Raw genomic sequence first — 17,538 nt, 5'->3', positions numbered from 1 at the left:
TTATCTTTTTCTATAAATGTTTTTTAAGTATTTTAATTAATAATGTTACATTTTAAATGAAGTTGAAATATATTATTTATGTTCAGTGTGTTTTATGTTTAATGTAGTGCCTTAACTTCAACTATGTATGGGTGTTGACTATTCATTCTGTGTACCATGTCTTTCAGCCTGCTAAATTCTAAATGGAATAAGTTACTTCTTTCTGTGTTGGAATGGATTGTGCTGAAACTAAGCTAAGTAAACAGAAAAGTACTTAAGGCAATCAGTTTGAGCCAGGAGATAATAATGGCTTGATCACATACTGTTGTAGTTATGTGGGATGTATGGTGATTTGTTGGTCAGTGGCTGTGCACTCTCCCTTTGAGGTGTAGGTCACTTCAAAAACAAGCAAACTGGAGGAAGTGAAGTCACTGAGACCGCAGGATGCCTTTACATACTGGCCGTTTATTGGTGGATTGAAAAATACAGAATTACATGTAGCTGATGTTAGAATGACAACAGTGACCCTAATGACCACACAGCCTTAGACCCAGCTCCTTCATGACAAACATGACATACTAGAGAGGGTATTCATGAATTAAAATAGGGAACAATTGTTTCTTAGGCCCAGTTGCAACATCTGCAGCTCATTTGGAACACCAGGCCTGCAGCACAATGCTGTAGGTAGGTCTTCCCCTGGTCACAGTTATAGAAACTGTTGGTGTTGGTTGGGTCAGCATAAATGCCATTGGCTTTGCCGGCACAGAAGCCAGATCCTCCACTGCTGCTTCCACCACCACCACCACCACTGGGCTGGGGGGGGTTGATTGGTGGCTGGGCTGGGGTTACAGGAGCGATGGGGTCTGTACGAGCTGCACAACCTGGGAGAGATGGAGGACAGGAGTGGGGGAGTTAGAAGTCACATTAAAGCAAAACTATTAACATTGATTTTTTGGGGGAAATAATTGGAATAACCACTAGACATGCAAATGACATGAAGAACATAAGGGACCTTCAGATGCTACTTAACCGAGTTGCTTTCTCTTTTCTTAAACGTTACACGTTTAAACATTCATAAAATGTGTGCATTTTGCTACATTGTGACCAACTTACAATTCCATTTTAATAAAATAAATTTAGGGTAATTTCAAATACTGGTTGAGGTTTGGATAGGAAGATATTTCTGTGTGCTTGCAGGATCGGGTTTGTGTGTGTGTTTCTCTCACTGGCTCCAGTTCCCAGTCCTGACTTGATGGTGTTGATCAGTGGGTATCTGCCCTGTCCACAGAAAGTTCCAGAGAAGTCATCCAAATCCAGACTCCACACCATGGCTCCTCCAAATCCACTGTTCTTCAGCCACTGGATCTGTAATGGGGGAGACAAAGTTGTGTGGAGGGATTACATGCTGTAAGAGGGTAACATTAGACATTTGTAGGTGGTAGAACTTGCAATAAATAAGTCGGGAATGAAGCTTGCAAAGACATTTGATGCAATGAATTGGATCACTTTGATGAAATTAGTATGCTAAATGGCATGTATAACTATACATAGGCCTATTCTATTCCTCAGCCCCTTGTCACATATTGACCCCCACTGACCTTGTCATTGAAACTCTTGATGTTATCGTATCCGACCCACAGGCCCTGGCTGTTGTATGCATAGGGCACCATCTGGGCAGAGTCCCAGGCCTGGGTAGCTCCCTGCTTCAGGAAGGTGCAGATCTGTAATGACACACAAACGCACACAAACACACACTTTAGGGTCGGGATTTAAATGAAAGAGAAGAGGGTGGGAACCACAGCCCCAGCCTTAATCAATCACACACAGGATTAACATCCAAAAGGGAACCTTAAACAGAAAATGTACTGTAGAACAGAAACGACTCTCCCTATATAAGCCAATACGGTAGATATTTTAATGATGAATGCACAGACCTCTGGATGAGAGCCTCCGCTAAAGATTTAAGTTCACATGGTCCTGAGCATTTGCGGTGCGGTGTTACCCACCTCGTAGTAGGCCCAGAAGCCAGTCTGCCTGGTGAAGGGTCCCGCAGGGCCTGGGCCACTGGCAGGAGCGCCTACACCAGTATCCCCGCTATTGGCCAGCTTGAAGGTGTGGCCGTAGGTGGGGAATCCAACCAGGAGCTTCTCGGCAGGGGCACCGTTGCTCTTCCAGTAATTCATAGCATAGTTCTGAGGACACACACACACACACACACACACACATGGGCTAGTCAAAATACAGCAGAAAGATGGAGCAAAGTTGGGAGAGAAAGAGTAAAATGTGGGAACTATCCGATTCTCTAAATATGTTGACTGCTCAGTGATATTTCTGGTTGGGTCTCATTATGAGCACTTTATGACAACTGACAACTGGAAAAGTTATTTAAAAAATACATTAGATGTACACTTGAGAGATATGGAGGAATACGATGAGAAGGACTACGTAGACATCAAGAAATATAAAGATTGACACAAAGAAACTGACCACATTGAAGTAGATTAAGTCTCCCTGGTCTGATGGTCCTTTGTACAGAGGGCTGTTCTCGCCGGTGTTGTGTTCCCAAGACCCATGGAAGTCATAAGTCATCACATGCAAGTAGTCCAACACTCTGTGGAAGAGAGAGAGGAAGGGAAGAAGGTCAGTGTAAGGAAGCATTTGATAGCTCTTTAAGATGTCTTATTCTGTACATGTTTTTCACATGTAAATGAATAGCTTGTATTTAAACAAAGTGACCACTGACGATCCTATTGCAGCAATCTGGTATCCAGAGTCAATGGTTCCCTTCCCAGCAGCCACGGCAGCGGTTAGCATCAGACGGGGACGGTTGGTTTTTGTTCCTTCAGCCTCAAAAGCAGCCATCAGCTCCTAGAGAGAGACATAAAAGCACATAGGGGGTTGTGTACATATCAATCTGTGTGTGTGTGTGCGTGTGTGTGTGTGCGCATGTCTGTGTTTGGGATCTGACCTGCACGAGGGTGGTGTATCTGGCCTTGTCGGCAGGCGGTGAGCCTCTGGATCCAGGGTACTCCCAGTCAATGTCCAGGCCGTCAAACTGGTACTGCCTCAGGAACTTGATCACGCTGCTAATGAATGTCTGGCGGTTGGCTGCACTGGACACCATGACGGAGAATCTGGGGACACACAGCTCAGTCATAAGGTGTGTGCATGCGTTGTGCGTCTTCTCTTACGTGCGGTGCACTTGAGTGTGGGTGGGTGTTCGTCTGTGCTTACGGCTGAGTTCCAAAGTTCCAACCTCCGATGGCCAGCAGAGTCTTCAGGTTACTGTTCCTGAAAGCAAATGCAAGGCTTAGGGTGAAACCTGGTGTGTACATGTGGGGCGGATATGACTGCATGCATTTGTGTGCACGCATTTTTGTGCAAGTCTGTGTCTCTGTGTGTGTGGGTGTGTGTGTGTGATCCTGCGTCACTGCACATCTGTATCAGTGTGTTAGTGCACGATTCCAATAGTCTCTTTTTGTGTGTGTGTGTGTGTGTGTGTGTGTGTGTGTCTCTCACTGGTTCTTAAGCGCCTGGAACTGTCCATAGAGTTTCTCATCGTCCCATTCGTAGGTCTTGATCTGGTTGTTGGCCATGCCAGCGAAGGCATAAATCAGATGGTCACAGAGACAGGGGTCCACATCTGTGGGGAAATACTTGCCCGCTCCTGGCCGGTACTGACCCCAGTTAGTGAAATAACAGGAGAGGATGTAGGAGGATCCTGTGGAAGAGGAGCCGTAGCGGCCGCAGTTATGAAGTTAAGTCATTTTAGAGTCAGGGCTGTCTCGCTCAGTAAGGTATAGATAATTGTTCTTGGGTTTCCTGTCAATATAATGTACATAAAACTCACCTAGCTGCGCATGCAGCAGGAGAGCCAGTCCTATAGCGAGATGTAGAGAAAGAGGCAGAGGAATATAGGATTTGGAATAACAGGTTTTTACAAAATGAATGACTGTAATTCCTTGCAGACATGACAAGTTCAGTTCTAAAAGACAGACATTGACCACAGTAGCAAAAAGTAAAGGCATAATTAAAGTTGTCTGAATGTTGGTGACTAATCGTCATTATGAAAATATAAAATAAAACTTTTGTAAAGAGCATTTGTACAGTTAATTATAAACAAAAATAGAAGTGATTCTACTTACCAACGCAGATGAGTAGTTTGCCCATGACTATTCTGTACATTGCTCCTAGGACTTCTGGACCCTTTTATACTCTCAGGGACCCACTCCTATCTTTCTCATATCTCTAGAGCTTTCCCATTTTGCATTATAACTTAATCAGTTTCCTTCACCTGTTTGAACAAGAGTTTCCATTGCCTGACCTACACTGATAAACTTTATTTGACCTTTGTTCATACATTTGTTTTATGACAATTTAATTAATACAATATTTTGATTACATTGACAAGAACAAAACAAGACAATTAGCATCCTTTTGGTCCTCTTAGAACACCAAGCCCCTACACACACAGACAATGATTTCATAAGGGTGTCTGCCAGAACTCTACTGACTTTCAGTTGAAGCTTGTATCCAATTAAACACCACAGTTCAAACCCCGTTTTTCCATTGATGATAGCCCAGCACAATATATTCCATTGCCTCAGATAATCACTTCGGAAAACAATTCAGTAAAAGTAGTTTCAAGTACTCAGGATTTCACCTTGACGAAGCTCTGTCCTTCAAACTCCACACCAACAGCTTACAGGAAAGCTCAAACTGAATCTGGGCTTCTTCTTTAGGTAGAGAAAAGAACTTGCCTGTATACAAATGTCACAGGGTTGCAGTCACTAAACTGCTCTCAGATTTGCTGCTCTTAGATTTGTTACAAACACAAGACCTCTTACACATTACTTTGTCTTATATCAGAAGGATTGCCATCTTTAAGTTCAAGACAACAGAGAATATTTAGAAGGTTTGTAAATTCAAGTATTATTAACCGTCTCACTTTGTCTCTTCCTATCTGGAAACAGGTGCAAGAAGACACACAGTAGCAACTCATCATTCTGGGTAAATGGGGCAGAACCCCACCTAGGGTGCTGCTAGTACAAGCACTGCAGAGGAAGGCTCGAGGTCATTGGCCACAACTAAATTCACATTAATTATGTTAAGTACCATCGCTTTGATTGGATAGATAGTGTCCATGGTCATATCACCAATTAAGGGTGACATCATTTGTTTTGGCATCTTTCTTTAATCAAGACATTTTTTAAAAGTGTTTCACTGCTGGAAAAGTACTATTTTGTGCAGATTTAAATTCAGTACCCTGGTGTCTTCCAGCTAATCATGTAACCCAATGTGATGATCTCCAAAAAGGGCATCTCTCTCTAAAACATCAGAAATAGCTAGCTGACCTAAAGTTAGAGTTGTTACCCATTTAAGTTAGCAAAATTAATATAAGATCAGTTCCTGGCAGCTAATTCTTGCTGGTTGAGTTTCAACCAACTTTCATAATGTCATAACATTGTTAACAACTTCTATCGTTACTCTGCTACTAGCAATACTCCAATGATCAGTAAGGCCTTGGTGTTTTCTTCACTTCCATCTCTCAGCAGTCCCTTTTTCTTCTATAAATTATTTTTCTAAAACGTATCTCTACATTTTTGCACTATGTATAAGGCTTCTAGATGTCCAAATCTTATAGTTTTATATTAAGGTCAGAATCCAGTCTCCTCTCCTTCTCAGCAGTTAATAAAATCCATCGTTCCCCATATCTCTGTCGTCCCACCACCTCATCTTATCCACCTTATTTATTTGTACTCTGGACAGAAATGTCTCCTCCCTGGGGTGACTTTATAATGTCCTCTTTCTCTGTCTTTTTCTGTGGTTCGTTGGTGACAATGCCGAAAAGGTGAAGAGTATTGGTCCACTACTGACAGAGTTAAGGCCTGGAGACGACACTGAGGGATGCCAAAGAGGGCACGATGGTTTTACCGATACCCAGCCTGAAACCCCAAAGAGCAAGCAACAACAAATGTATTCTCAGTGTTTCTTTTCAGATGACCAGCATGTCAATAAATGCAGGTGGGCTGTGTTGAGTCCTTAGGCCGAATCCAGATCAGCTGCATAACCAGGTGGGCAAGGACAGGGATGACCAGGTGGACAAGGACAGGGACAACCAGGCGGACAGGGACAACCAGGTGGACAAGGACAGAGACAAGAACCGGAATGACAAGGTAGACAAGGACAGGGACAACCAGGTGGACAAGGACAGGGACAAGCAGGTGGGCTGTTGGGACTGACAGCAGGAATCACCAGGTAGCGACTAGATCTACAACACAACCAGGAAGACTTTGGACAGGGCCAGGTAGAAGTCATCGGGCCCGTTAAGAGGCCGTTAGGTCCTGAAGATGACCCGGACACACAGTAAGTTTTGACATGGGCCGAATATACTTTTCTATTTTAAATCAAAGGTGATATGGAGTGTCTTAAAATTAAGCCAAATAATAGTAGCAAATATTCCTGTAATTCAGCAGTGAATCCAGTACCACCGAAGCAGCTACCAGTGTTCCAGAGGTCCATCACAGAACGGACCGCCACACCTAACTCTTAATTCAGCTCTGTCCAGGAGAACCTAAGACTAACATTGATATTTATTAAAACTTCAGTTTTGCTTTGAATAGTTTACTTGTTGTGAGGTCTGGTTTACTCCAGTATATCTGTGGGTACTTTCCACTATAACAGTGCACAGCACAGAAATGGAAGCCAGAAATGTATTGTGTTGCTCTAAGGTGATTTACTGACAACAATAACAAGGAAAAATGAAAAACACAAATGAAACAGACCGGAAACCAAATACAAGAACGAAAAACCAAACGCTCCAGGTGGAAACTGGGATAGAGCAGAGAGCTCAGTAGGCGCTGAGATGAGGTGGCTCAATTGTTGTGTTTTGTAGGGAATGCTACCAGTATGGGGTTTGAATGCATTTTCTTTCTTGCAGCAGTGACTCATTCAGAATCCTGATGAGTGTCACAATTTGGCATGGAAGCAGGACACAGGCGCAGAGGTTTATGAGGAAAACCGAAGTCCATTAAACCAAAAACACATCTACAGGAAACCAATGACCAAGTAGGGCAGGAGGAACTTAAATACGGACACAACAAGGGGGCAAACAAGACACAGGTGTAAACAGTAATAAAGAAAGACAAGCTACGTTCAAAATCAAAGGACAAACCCCAAACAGAACCGACTACATTCAAAAGGAAAGGCAAAACCCAAACAGAAAAGAAACACAGAGCCCAACAATCGGGGTACTGTAAGCCAATGGCTGCTGAAGCTGTGAGACCATGGTCTTTTGATTAAGACTGCATAGGGTTGATAGACTAATTGTAGTTTACCTGTTCTCATATCTTCCTTATCATTTACAAAATTAATAATTACTGAAGTAAATGATAAGACAAAGTTATTTTAGAACTCATAACCCCTTTCATTTAGAGATATGAAAAACTGACCAGCCTTGATAAGAGTTTAGATTCCTGTTTGAGATTCTTTTTAGATGCAGGAAGTTTGCGAAATTGTACAAAAGTACAGTACAAATAGTATAGTTTGACTAGCATCTACAATATTTCATAATATTGTTAAATGTGGAAGTATAACAGGATATCTTTGTATGATCATAAGAAAAACTAAATATGCACATAATATTACTTTGTTAAGAAACCTTGTGCTATGTATTTCTTTAGCTATACATGCTCATTTATGGGATTCATTGTGTGACATTCTTATTTCTGCACACTAAATAAAATTTGGTTGGCAGAAAGAAATAGATCCCAATTAAGTCAAAGATATACAAACGGGAGAGAATACTTTTGAATGGGGAAAAGAAACATGAAGGCCAAAAATCTTTCATTTACACAGGGGCTGGGAACAAGATATTTTGGAGGAGAGAGAAATAGCAGATATTACCAAGGAACAAACGACAGTTAGTTAAGATGTTAGATTGTGTGGGAGATTGTGCAAAAGGGTTTTATTGAAAACAAAAGTGTGCAATAGGTGCGAAATATAAGTGTACTTGTTTATTCACAGCATTTAGGCATTATAAGTATGTGGGTATGTTTATAGGATATATAGTAATTACATAAACAGCTACAGGAAAAATGAAGGGCCTGCACCTTTTACTTTCCTTTCCAAAAAAGTTGAAAAGGAAAGTTTTGAATGGGGAACAAAACTGTAAAAATTTGCATTGGTCTCTTAAATTTAAACCTTTTGTTCCCCAATCAAAACCTTCCTTTTTGACATTTTTGGAAAGGAAAGAAAAAGGTGCAGTGGTCTCTTCATTTTGAATCCATTTTAAATGTTATACAATGTTCATCTCACATAATGTATATGTAAAACAACATCTTTTTGCATCTGTTGGTATTGTTGTTAAACAGGGCTCAGCTGTGAAAGAGACCATTGTTAAGCAATTTATTTGATAAAGCCGACATTGTTTTGAGTATTCTCTGTTGTCAAAGGACTTTTTTTTCTCCAGGGAGCAAAACCTTTCATATGGAGCCTTGTTTGTTTGAATGTTGGTCATTGTCGTTATAATGAAAATATATTTTTGTGGAAAATTGATATTGCTTTTGAATTTATCCATGAACAAAATAAGCCAAATGCTATTTACCAACATAGGTGGATAGTTTGTCCATGGATATTCTATACAATATTCCAAGGGCTCCTTGACCTTTTTATACAGGGACCCACTCCCATTTCTCTTATATATGTATGGCTTCCCCTGTACACAGAACAGAAATGTAATCAGCTTCCTTCAACAGTTTGACCAAGGGTTTCCACTGTCTCACAGGTAAACTTAATGTGTTGTAAATACAGTGGGGAGAACAAGTATTTGATACACTGCCGACTTTGCAGGTTTTCCTACTTACAAAGCATGTAGAGGTCTGTAATTTTTATCATATGTACACTTCAACTGTGAGAGACGGAACCTAAAACAAAATTCTAGAAAATCACATTGTATGATTTTTAAATAATTAAATAGCATTATATTGCATGACATAAGTATTTGATCACCTACCAACCAGTAAGAATTCCTGATCTCACAGACCTGTTAGTTTTTCTTTGAGAAGCCCTCCTGTTCTCCACTCATTACCTGTATTAACTGCACCTGTCTGAAATTGTTACCAGTATTAAAGACACCTGTCCACACACTCAATTAAACAGACTCCAACCTCTCCACAATGGCCAAGACCAGAGAGCTGTGTAAGGACTGGGATGGGATGGGATGGGCTACAGGACAATAGGCAAGCAGCTTGGTAAGAAGGCTACAACTGTTGGCTCAGTTATTAGAAAATGGAGGAAGTTCAAGATGACGGTCAATCTCCCTCGGTCTGGTACTCCATGCAAGATCTCACCTCGTGGGGCATCAATGATCATGAGGAAGGTGAGGGATCAGCCCAGAACTACACGGCAGGACCTGGTCAATGACTTGAAGAGAGCTGGGACAACAGTCTCTGATAAAACCATTAGTAACACACTGTGCCGTCATGGATTAAAATCCTGCAGCGCACGCAAGGTCCCCCTTCTCAAACCAGCGCATGTCCAGGCCAATCTGAAGTTTGTCATTGACCATCTGGATGATCCAGAGGAGGAATGGGAGAAGGTCATGTGGTCTGATGAAACAAAAATAGAGCTTTTTGGTCTAAACTCCACTCGCCGTGTTTGGAGAAAGAAGGATGAGTACAACCCCAAGAACACATCCCAACCGTGAAGCATGGAGGTGGAAACATCATTCTTTGGGGATGCTTTTCTGCAAAGGGGACAGGACGACTGCACCATATTGAGGGGAGGATGGATGGGGCCATGTATCGTGAGATATTGGCCAACAACCTCTTTCCCTCAGTAATAGCATTGAAGATGGGTTGTGGCTGGGTCTTCCAGCATGACAACGACCCGAAACGCACCGCCAGGGCAACTAAGGAGTGGCGCCGTAAAAAGCATCTCAAGGTCCTGGAGTGGCCTAGCCAGTCTCTCAACCTGAACCCAAAAGAAAATCTTTGGAGGGAGCTGAAAGTCCATATTGCCCAGCGACAGCCCCAAAACCTGAAGGATCTGGAGATGGTCTGTATAGAGGAGTGGGCCAAAATCCCTGCTGCAGTGTGTGCATACCTGGTCAAGAACTACAGGAAACGTATGATCTCTATAATTGCAAACAAAGGTTTCTGTACCAAATATTGAATTCTGTTTTTCTGATGTATCAACTACTTATGTCATGCAATTAAATGCAAATTACTTAAAAATCATACATTGAGATTTTATCCCTGATGTCCTTACACAGCTCTCTGGTCTTGACAATTGTGGAGAGGTTGGAGTCTGTTTGATTGAGTTTGTGGACAGGTGTCTTTTATACAGGAAACGAGATCAAACAAGTGCAGTTAATACAGGTAATGAGTGGAGAATAAAGAAAAACTAATAGGTCCGTGAGAGACGGAATTCTTACTGGTTGGTAGGTGATCAAATACTTATGTCATGCAATAAAATGCAAATTAATTATTTAAAATCATACAATGTAATTTTTTGGACTTTCGTTTTAGATTTCGTCTCTCACAGTTGAAGTGTACCTATGATAAAAATGACAGACCTCTAAATGCTTTGTAAGTGGGAAAACCTGCAAAATCGGCAGTGTATCATAATACTTGTTCTCCCCACTGTAGGCCTAGATGTAATCAGGCAGGTTTATTTATAACACAATTCATACATAGAAGCAATTCACTGTTCTTTACCAAAAAAAGAAAAGAAAAGAGGAACATAAAAATGAGGTATTTCAAAGTTAACGGGTGCGATTAATTTAAAATAATTAACGCTGTTAGTTTTTTTTGTCTTCGTTAACTAATTTTTCATTTTTGAGCTTCTGCGCCATCCAGTATGCGCTTCAGTGGGAGCTGACAAGATCGCGCTACTATCACGCATTTATTGTTTACCAGTATCTTTACTTGCGGTTAACTTGACCTGAGCTCTTCACAGGCATTTTTTTCAATATATCATTAGAGAGTTTGCATTCATGTCGTAAATCGTGTTTACTCCGCACTAGTTTAACAACATCAGTCAAAAAACGCGTTAGTAGGCTACACATCCGTTTGTGAAATGGATGTGAGGATATGGGAATATCACTCATTGCACCCCAGTCTCACTACAAAAACCCATCAAACGAGAATGCTATTCATAGCTCTGTTGCATGAATCCCCCTGCTAACACTTTGCTTGTAGCATGGTAAGTTGTCATCATTTAATGTTTTTGCTAAGCTAAGCAGTAATGTTTCCACCAAAGCATATTCTCATAGTGGAATGAGAAAACAACTGTGCTCAGCATGAATTACAGGTGTATCCTGATTTAATGTTTGTATATAACATCTCAAGCATCCATGACTACCTTATGTCATTGCCTATTCAAGTAGCCTACCTCTTGCATTTGGTTGAATTTGGGGAAAATGTAATAGAGATACTTTATGAAGTATTTGGTTGTGGCTAACATCTTCCAGGAGAGCTAATGTTTGCAGGCACCCACCTGAACCCCATTTTAACCCCATTTCTACCTAAACATCAAAGGACAATAACTTTACCAGATTAGGTGTGATTTAGTGTAATAAATGCCTGCACACCATGTAGCTGTCCAGATAAAAGGGGCTGATATGTGTTTTATACAGTAGCCTAACGTATCAGATGTCCTTGGTGCGTTAATTCAAGAATATGAGATGGGCAGCATCATGTTGTATGTATGAAGCCCATGATCCTGATGTGATTTTTAGACGCAACCTTCTGATCTGGTTTCAGAAGCAAACCCCCTAAGTGTTTTGTGGCATGACGTTTTAGCATGACTCGACATACATTTTCTGACCCACAGAACAGAGAATCAGTGTTTTTGTGACTGTTTGAAGTGGGTATTTCCTGCGACACAACGTGTCGACAGGTTTTGGTAATGAGTCGGATAGCTCAGTCGTTAGCATCAGGCTTTTAATCTGAGGGTCCAGGGTTCAAGTCCCTGTTCAGGCAATGAGTTTCTCATCCCAGAAGGTTTTCATGTGCTCGTTATACACTCACCTAAAGGATTATTAGGAACACCATACTAATACTGTGTTTGACCCCCTTTCGCCTTCAGAACTGCCTTAATTCTACATGGCATTGATTCAACAAGGTGCTGAAAGCATTCTTTAGAAATGTTGGGATAGCATCTTGCAGTTGATCGAGATTTGTGGGATACACATCCAGGGCACGAAGCTCCCGTTCCACCACATCCCTAAGATGCTCTATTGGGTTGAGATCTGGTGACTGTGGGGGCCATTTCAGTACAGTGAACTCATTGTCATGTTCAAAAAAACAATTTGAAATGATTCGAGCTTTGTGACATGTTGCATTATCCTGCTGGAAGTAGCCATCAGAGGATGGGAACATGGTGGTCATAAAGGGATGGACATGGTCAGAAACAATGCTCAGGTAGGCAATGGCATTTAAATGATGCCCAATTGGCACTAAGGGGCCTAAAGTGTCCCAAGAAAACATCCCCCACACCATTACACCACCACCACCACCCTGCACAGTGGTAACAAGGCATGCTGGATCCATGTTCTCATTCTGTTTACGCCAAATTCTGACTCTACCAACTGAATGTCTCAACAGAAATCGAGACTCATCAGATCAGGCAACATTCTTCCAGTCTTCAACTGTCCAATTTTGGTGAGCTCGTGCTCTTTTTCCTATTTGTAGTGGAGATGAGTGGTCTTCTGCTGTTGTAGCCCATCCACCTCAAGGTTGTGCGTGTTGTGGCTTCACAAATGCTTTGCTGCATACCTCGGTTGCAACGAGTGGTTATTTCAGTCAAAGTTGCTCTTCTATCAGCTTGAATCAGTCGGACCATTCTCCTCTGACCTCTAGCATCAACAAGGCATTTTCGCCCACAGGACTGCCGCATACTGGATATTTTTCCCTTTTCACACCATTCTTTGTAAACCCTAGAAATGGTTGTGCGTGAAAATCCCAGTAACTGAGCAGATTGTGAAATACTCAGACCGGCCCGTCTGGCACCAACAACCATGCCACGCTCAAAATTGCTTAAATCACCTTTCTTTCCCATTCTGACATTCAGTTTGTACTTCAGGAGATTGTCTTGACCAGGACCACACCCCTAAATGCATTGAAGCAACTGCCATGTGATTGGTTGATTAGATAATTGCATTAATGAGAAATTTCGACTGGAATCAAAAGGTTACACAAAACTCCATGTAATGCCCACTGTAGCCTCATAGCTGGGATTATTCTGTAGGTTATCCATAAAATGCTGGCAAATTGAAATTTTACTGCAACCTAGTGCTTGGAATATGTTACTTTTGTTTTTCACACCTACGTTAATATTTACTTTTCACAGGGATCCACGCAGATCAGCACAACCACAATGGAAGGTGTTTCTTTCAGAGCTCTCCCTCACAAACAGAGCAATGGTTGACTTAGTGACCCGGCCGCAGAAAATTGTGAATGTCTCACTCTGGGTCAATAAGCAGTGTTGGTGGCCCTGGTCAGAACTGAAAACAACAGGGTTTAGGCTCTGAGTCACAGATCATCTTTCTCTGGTCATGACGTCATGGCTATATAACTGTTCTAACACCACATTTTACACTATATTTCTTTTTGTATAACATAAAAAGAAATACAGTGTAAATATTATACAAAAACAGTGACTGTTACCACTTAAAAACCAAACTGCCATAAAGGTCCTTTCTGTGTGCTCACAAATGCCATAATGAGAACGATATCAATCTATTTGATTGATTGTGTGTTTGAGATTGTGTTTATCCTGTGTTTATCCTGTATCATTTGTGTTTCTGTGGGAATTCTCTCTAATATTTGTTTTCTGTCATTTGTGTTTGTTATCCATGTTGTGTATTTCACGGCTACATTTCCCTATGTGGTGTTGCTGACCCTGTCCATTTGAGGGTTGACACTAGAAGGCGCCAGAGATGGGATTGAGTTTTACATTGGCTCGAAGTCAAACCTCACTAAACTGGCTGAGTCAGAAGTCAGAGCTCAACCACATCTGGTAACTAGAAATACGATTTGAAATAATGAAGTTGTCTGTCTGTTTGTTATTTGACAGGTGTACCTTAATTAAAAAATGTCCACAACAACGGACATCACCAAACGCTGGGTTTCCTCCTTTGTGATGCATACCAGGCATTTTCTGCAGCTGTCTTCAGTTGTTGTTTGTTCGTGGGTGTTGCTGCATTAGGTTTTGTCTTCAGCAAGTGAAATGCTTGCTCAGTCAGGTTGAGGTCAAGTGAATATTTCACTTCTTTGCCTTAAAAGACTCCTGGGTTGCTTTCCCTCTGTAAAGTGAAGTGCCTTCCAATCATCTTTGCTGAATTTGGCTGAATCTGAGCCGATAATATATCGCTATATACTTCAGAATTTATCCGGCTGCTTCTGTCTTCTGACACATCATCAATAAACACTAGTGACCCAGTGCCATTGTAAGCCATGCATGCCCATGCCATCACACTCCCTCCACTGTGTTTTACATATGATGTGGTATGCTTTGGATCTTGAGCCGTTCTAAGCCTTCTCCATACCTATTTCTTAACATCATTCTGGGACAGGTTGATCTTAGTTTCATCTGGCAAAGAATGCTTTTCCAGAACTGGGCTGGCTTTTTTAGATGTTTTTTGGCAATCTGGCCTTTCTATTCATGAGGATTATGAGAGGTTTGCACCTTGGGGTGAACCTTCTGTATTTGCTCTTGTGAAGTCTTCTCTTCATGGTAGCCTTGGATAATGATGTGCTTACCTCCTGGAGTGTGTTGTTCGCTTGACTGAATGTTGTGAAGGTTTTTTTTCTTTACAATGGGAAGGATCCAATGATCATCCACCACTGTTGTCTTCTGTGGATGTCCAGGCCTTTTTGTGTTGCAGAGCTTACCAGTGGGTTATTTTTCTTTCTCAGAATGTACATAACCTTTGATTTGGCCACTCCTACTGTTCCTGCTATCTCTATGATGGATGACATTTTTTTTCTGACTAAGGGTAGCCTGTTTCACTTGCATTGAGAGTTCCTTTGACCACATGTTGTGGGATCACAGCAATAGCTTCCAAATGCAAAACCTTGAATCAACTCCAGAACTTATACCTGCTTAATTGATGAAACATTAATGAAGGAATAGTCCACACCTGTCCATGAAACAGCTTTTGAGTCAATTGGACCATTACTTTTAGTCCCTTGAAAAAGAGGGAGCTACATATTACAGAGTTATAATTCCTAAACCTTTCCTCCAAATTGGATGTGACACCCTCAAATTAAAGCTGAGAGACTGTACTCTAAACCCATATTTATTATTTAACTGTGACTTGAATATATTTTGGTAAACAATGTGTTTGTGTGTAGGAGGAAACCATTTCATTAAGGACATAGTGCCTTGTCCCAATCATCATCTCTATTCTGGCTGTGGTGGAGAGCATGTTGGTTCTTCATCTCTCCCGCCATCATCACTGTAATTACTCACTCTTTCTTCCTCTCAGTGGTGTATCTTAGAACTTTGATTCTATCCTGCCTAGATCTCTGTGCAATTCTGAAACCCCTTGTTTCTCTGACTCATGCTCTCTAACACCTTGCAGATGATCCTGGTGTGGTCATGGTTGACCTTCCGTCCCCCGTCCTACGGTAATGTGCAGTACCCTGCATGGGGTGTGGCTCTTGGCTGGTGTATGATCACCTTCTGTCTCCTCTGGATCCCCCTCGTCGCTGTCTGGAAAATATTCCACGCCCAAGGAAATCCCTGGAAGGTGTTTAAGTATTAACGTTTTCAGATAGAATTTATTTTTCATAAACAAAGTCAAGACAAAATGAATTTTAATACTTAGCCTTGTGCATTTTCTGTAGATAAAACTACATTTGATGACATATGCTTGTTTGACAGTGGATATTTTGTTTTATTTCCTTGTCTACGTTAATCTCATTAACTACAGAACAGTGTATACCAATACAATGTCCAAGTTCCATTCAAATTTCCACATTCCAAACAGTTATTAGGCCAGTTCTCATCAACTCTGACCCTTCTATTTCTTAAATGAAAAATGTGTATGTCTTCCTGATGGGACACATTTAACACTTTGACGCTGTTCTGAACTGATGGGACGCATTTACAGTGTGGAGAACAAGTATTTGATACACTGGCGATTTTGCAGGTTTTCCTACTTACAAAGCATGTAGAGGTCAGTCATTTTTATAATAGGTATACTTCAACTGTGAGAGACGAAATCTAAAACAAAAGTCCAAAAAATTACATTGTATGATTTTTAATTTATAATTTGCCGTTTATTGCATGACATAAGTATTTGATCACCTACCAACCAGTAAGAATTCCGTCACTCACGGGACCTGTTAGTATTTCTTTATTCTCCACTCATTACCTGTATTAACTGCCCTTGTTTGATCTCGTTTCCTGTATAAAAGACACCTGTCCACAAACTCAATTAAACAGACTCCAACCTCTCCACAATGGCCAAGACCAGAGAGCTGTGTAAGGACATCAGGGATAAAATTGTAGACCTGCAAAAGGCTAGGATGGGTTACAGGACAATAGGCAAGCAGCTTGGTGAGAAGGCAACAACTGTTGGTGCATTTTTTAGAAAATGGAAGAAGTTCAAGATGACGGTCAATCTCCCTCGGCCTGGTGCTCCATGCAAGAACTTACCTTCGTGTGGGGCATCAATGATCATGAGGAAGGTGAGGGATCAGCCCCGAACTACACGGCAGGACCTGGTCAATGACCTGAAGAGAGCTAGGACAACAGTTCCTAAGAAAACCATTAGTAACACACTACACCGTCATGGATTAAAATCCAGCAGCGCACGCAAGTTCCCCCTGGTCAAGCCAGCGCATGTCCAGGCCCGTCTGAAGTTTGCCAATGACCATCTGGATGATCCAGAGGAGGAATGGGAGAAGGTCATGTGGTCTGATGAGACAAAAATAGAGCTTTTTGGTCTAAACTCCACTCGCCGTGTTTGGAGGAAGAAGAAGGATGAGTACAACCCCAAGAACACCATTCCAACCGTGATACATGGAGGTGGAAGTATTCATTCATCTTCTTCCGCTTATCCGGGGCCGGGTCGCGGAGATGCCCAGAGATGCCCAGACTTCCCTCTCCCTAGACACTTCCTCTATCTCTTCCTGGGGACACTAAGGCATTCTCAGGCCAGCCAGGAGACATAGTCCCTCTAGCGTGTCCTAGGTCTTCCCCGGGGTCTCCTCCCGGTGGGACGGGACCGGAACACCTTCCCAGGAAGGCGTTCCGGAGGCATCCGAAAAAGATGCCCAAGCCACCTCAGCTGACCCCTCTCGATGTGGAGGAGCAGCGGCTCTACTCTGAGCTCCTCCCGGGTGACCGAGCTTCTCACCCTATCTCTAAGGGATCGCCCGGCCACCCTGCGGAGAAAGCTCATTTCGGCCGCCTGTATCCGGGATCTTGTCCTTTCGGTCATGACCCAAAGCTCATGACCATAGGTGAGAGTAGGAACGTAGATTGACCGGTAAATCGAGAGCTTCGCCTTGCGGCTCAGCTCTTTCTTCACCACGACAGGCCGAT

The 17,538-nt window shown here is 42.0% G+C and overlaps 1 protein-coding gene and 1 long non-coding RNA gene across 2 annotated transcripts; one reads left to right on the top strand and one right to left on the bottom strand.

The window, feature by feature from the left end:
- Nucleotides 1-555: 555 nt before the first annotated feature.
- On the bottom strand, nucleotides 556-4,199 carry LOC105016918 (acidic mammalian chitinase). Its single transcript, XM_010881087.5, has 11 exons — nucleotides 4,125-4,199; nucleotides 3,830-3,859; nucleotides 3,499-3,700; nucleotides 3,214-3,270; nucleotides 2,948-3,113; nucleotides 2,723-2,847; nucleotides 2,467-2,590; nucleotides 1,986-2,171; nucleotides 1,578-1,700; nucleotides 1,206-1,344; nucleotides 556-860 (listed from the first exon to the last, which is right to left on the bottom strand). The coding sequence occupies exons 1-11, from the start codon at nucleotides 4,162-4,164 to the stop codon at nucleotides 601-603; spliced, it is 1,452 nt and encodes a 483-aa protein (XP_010879389.3). The 5' UTR covers nucleotides 4,165-4,199; the 3' UTR covers nucleotides 556-600.
- Nucleotides 4,200-13,695: 9,496 nt separating this feature from the next.
- On the top strand, nucleotides 13,696-15,785 carry LOC109616817. Its single transcript, XR_002198093.3, has 3 exons — nucleotides 13,696-14,001; nucleotides 15,339-15,444; nucleotides 15,569-15,785. It is a non-coding gene; the product is annotated as an uncharacterized LOC109616817 (long non-coding RNA).
- The last annotated feature ends 1,753 nt before the right edge of the window (nucleotides 15,786-17,538 follow it).

The sequence above is a fragment of the Esox lucius genome, chromosome 17, assembly GCF_011004845.1.
Source record: "Esox lucius isolate fEsoLuc1 chromosome 17, fEsoLuc1.pri, whole genome shotgun sequence".
Classification (NCBI taxonomy): Eukaryota; Metazoa; Chordata; class Actinopteri; order Esociformes; family Esocidae; genus Esox; species Esox lucius.
Note: the sequence above shows the minus strand (reverse complement) of the source record. Positions and strands in the feature narration are given on the sequence as shown.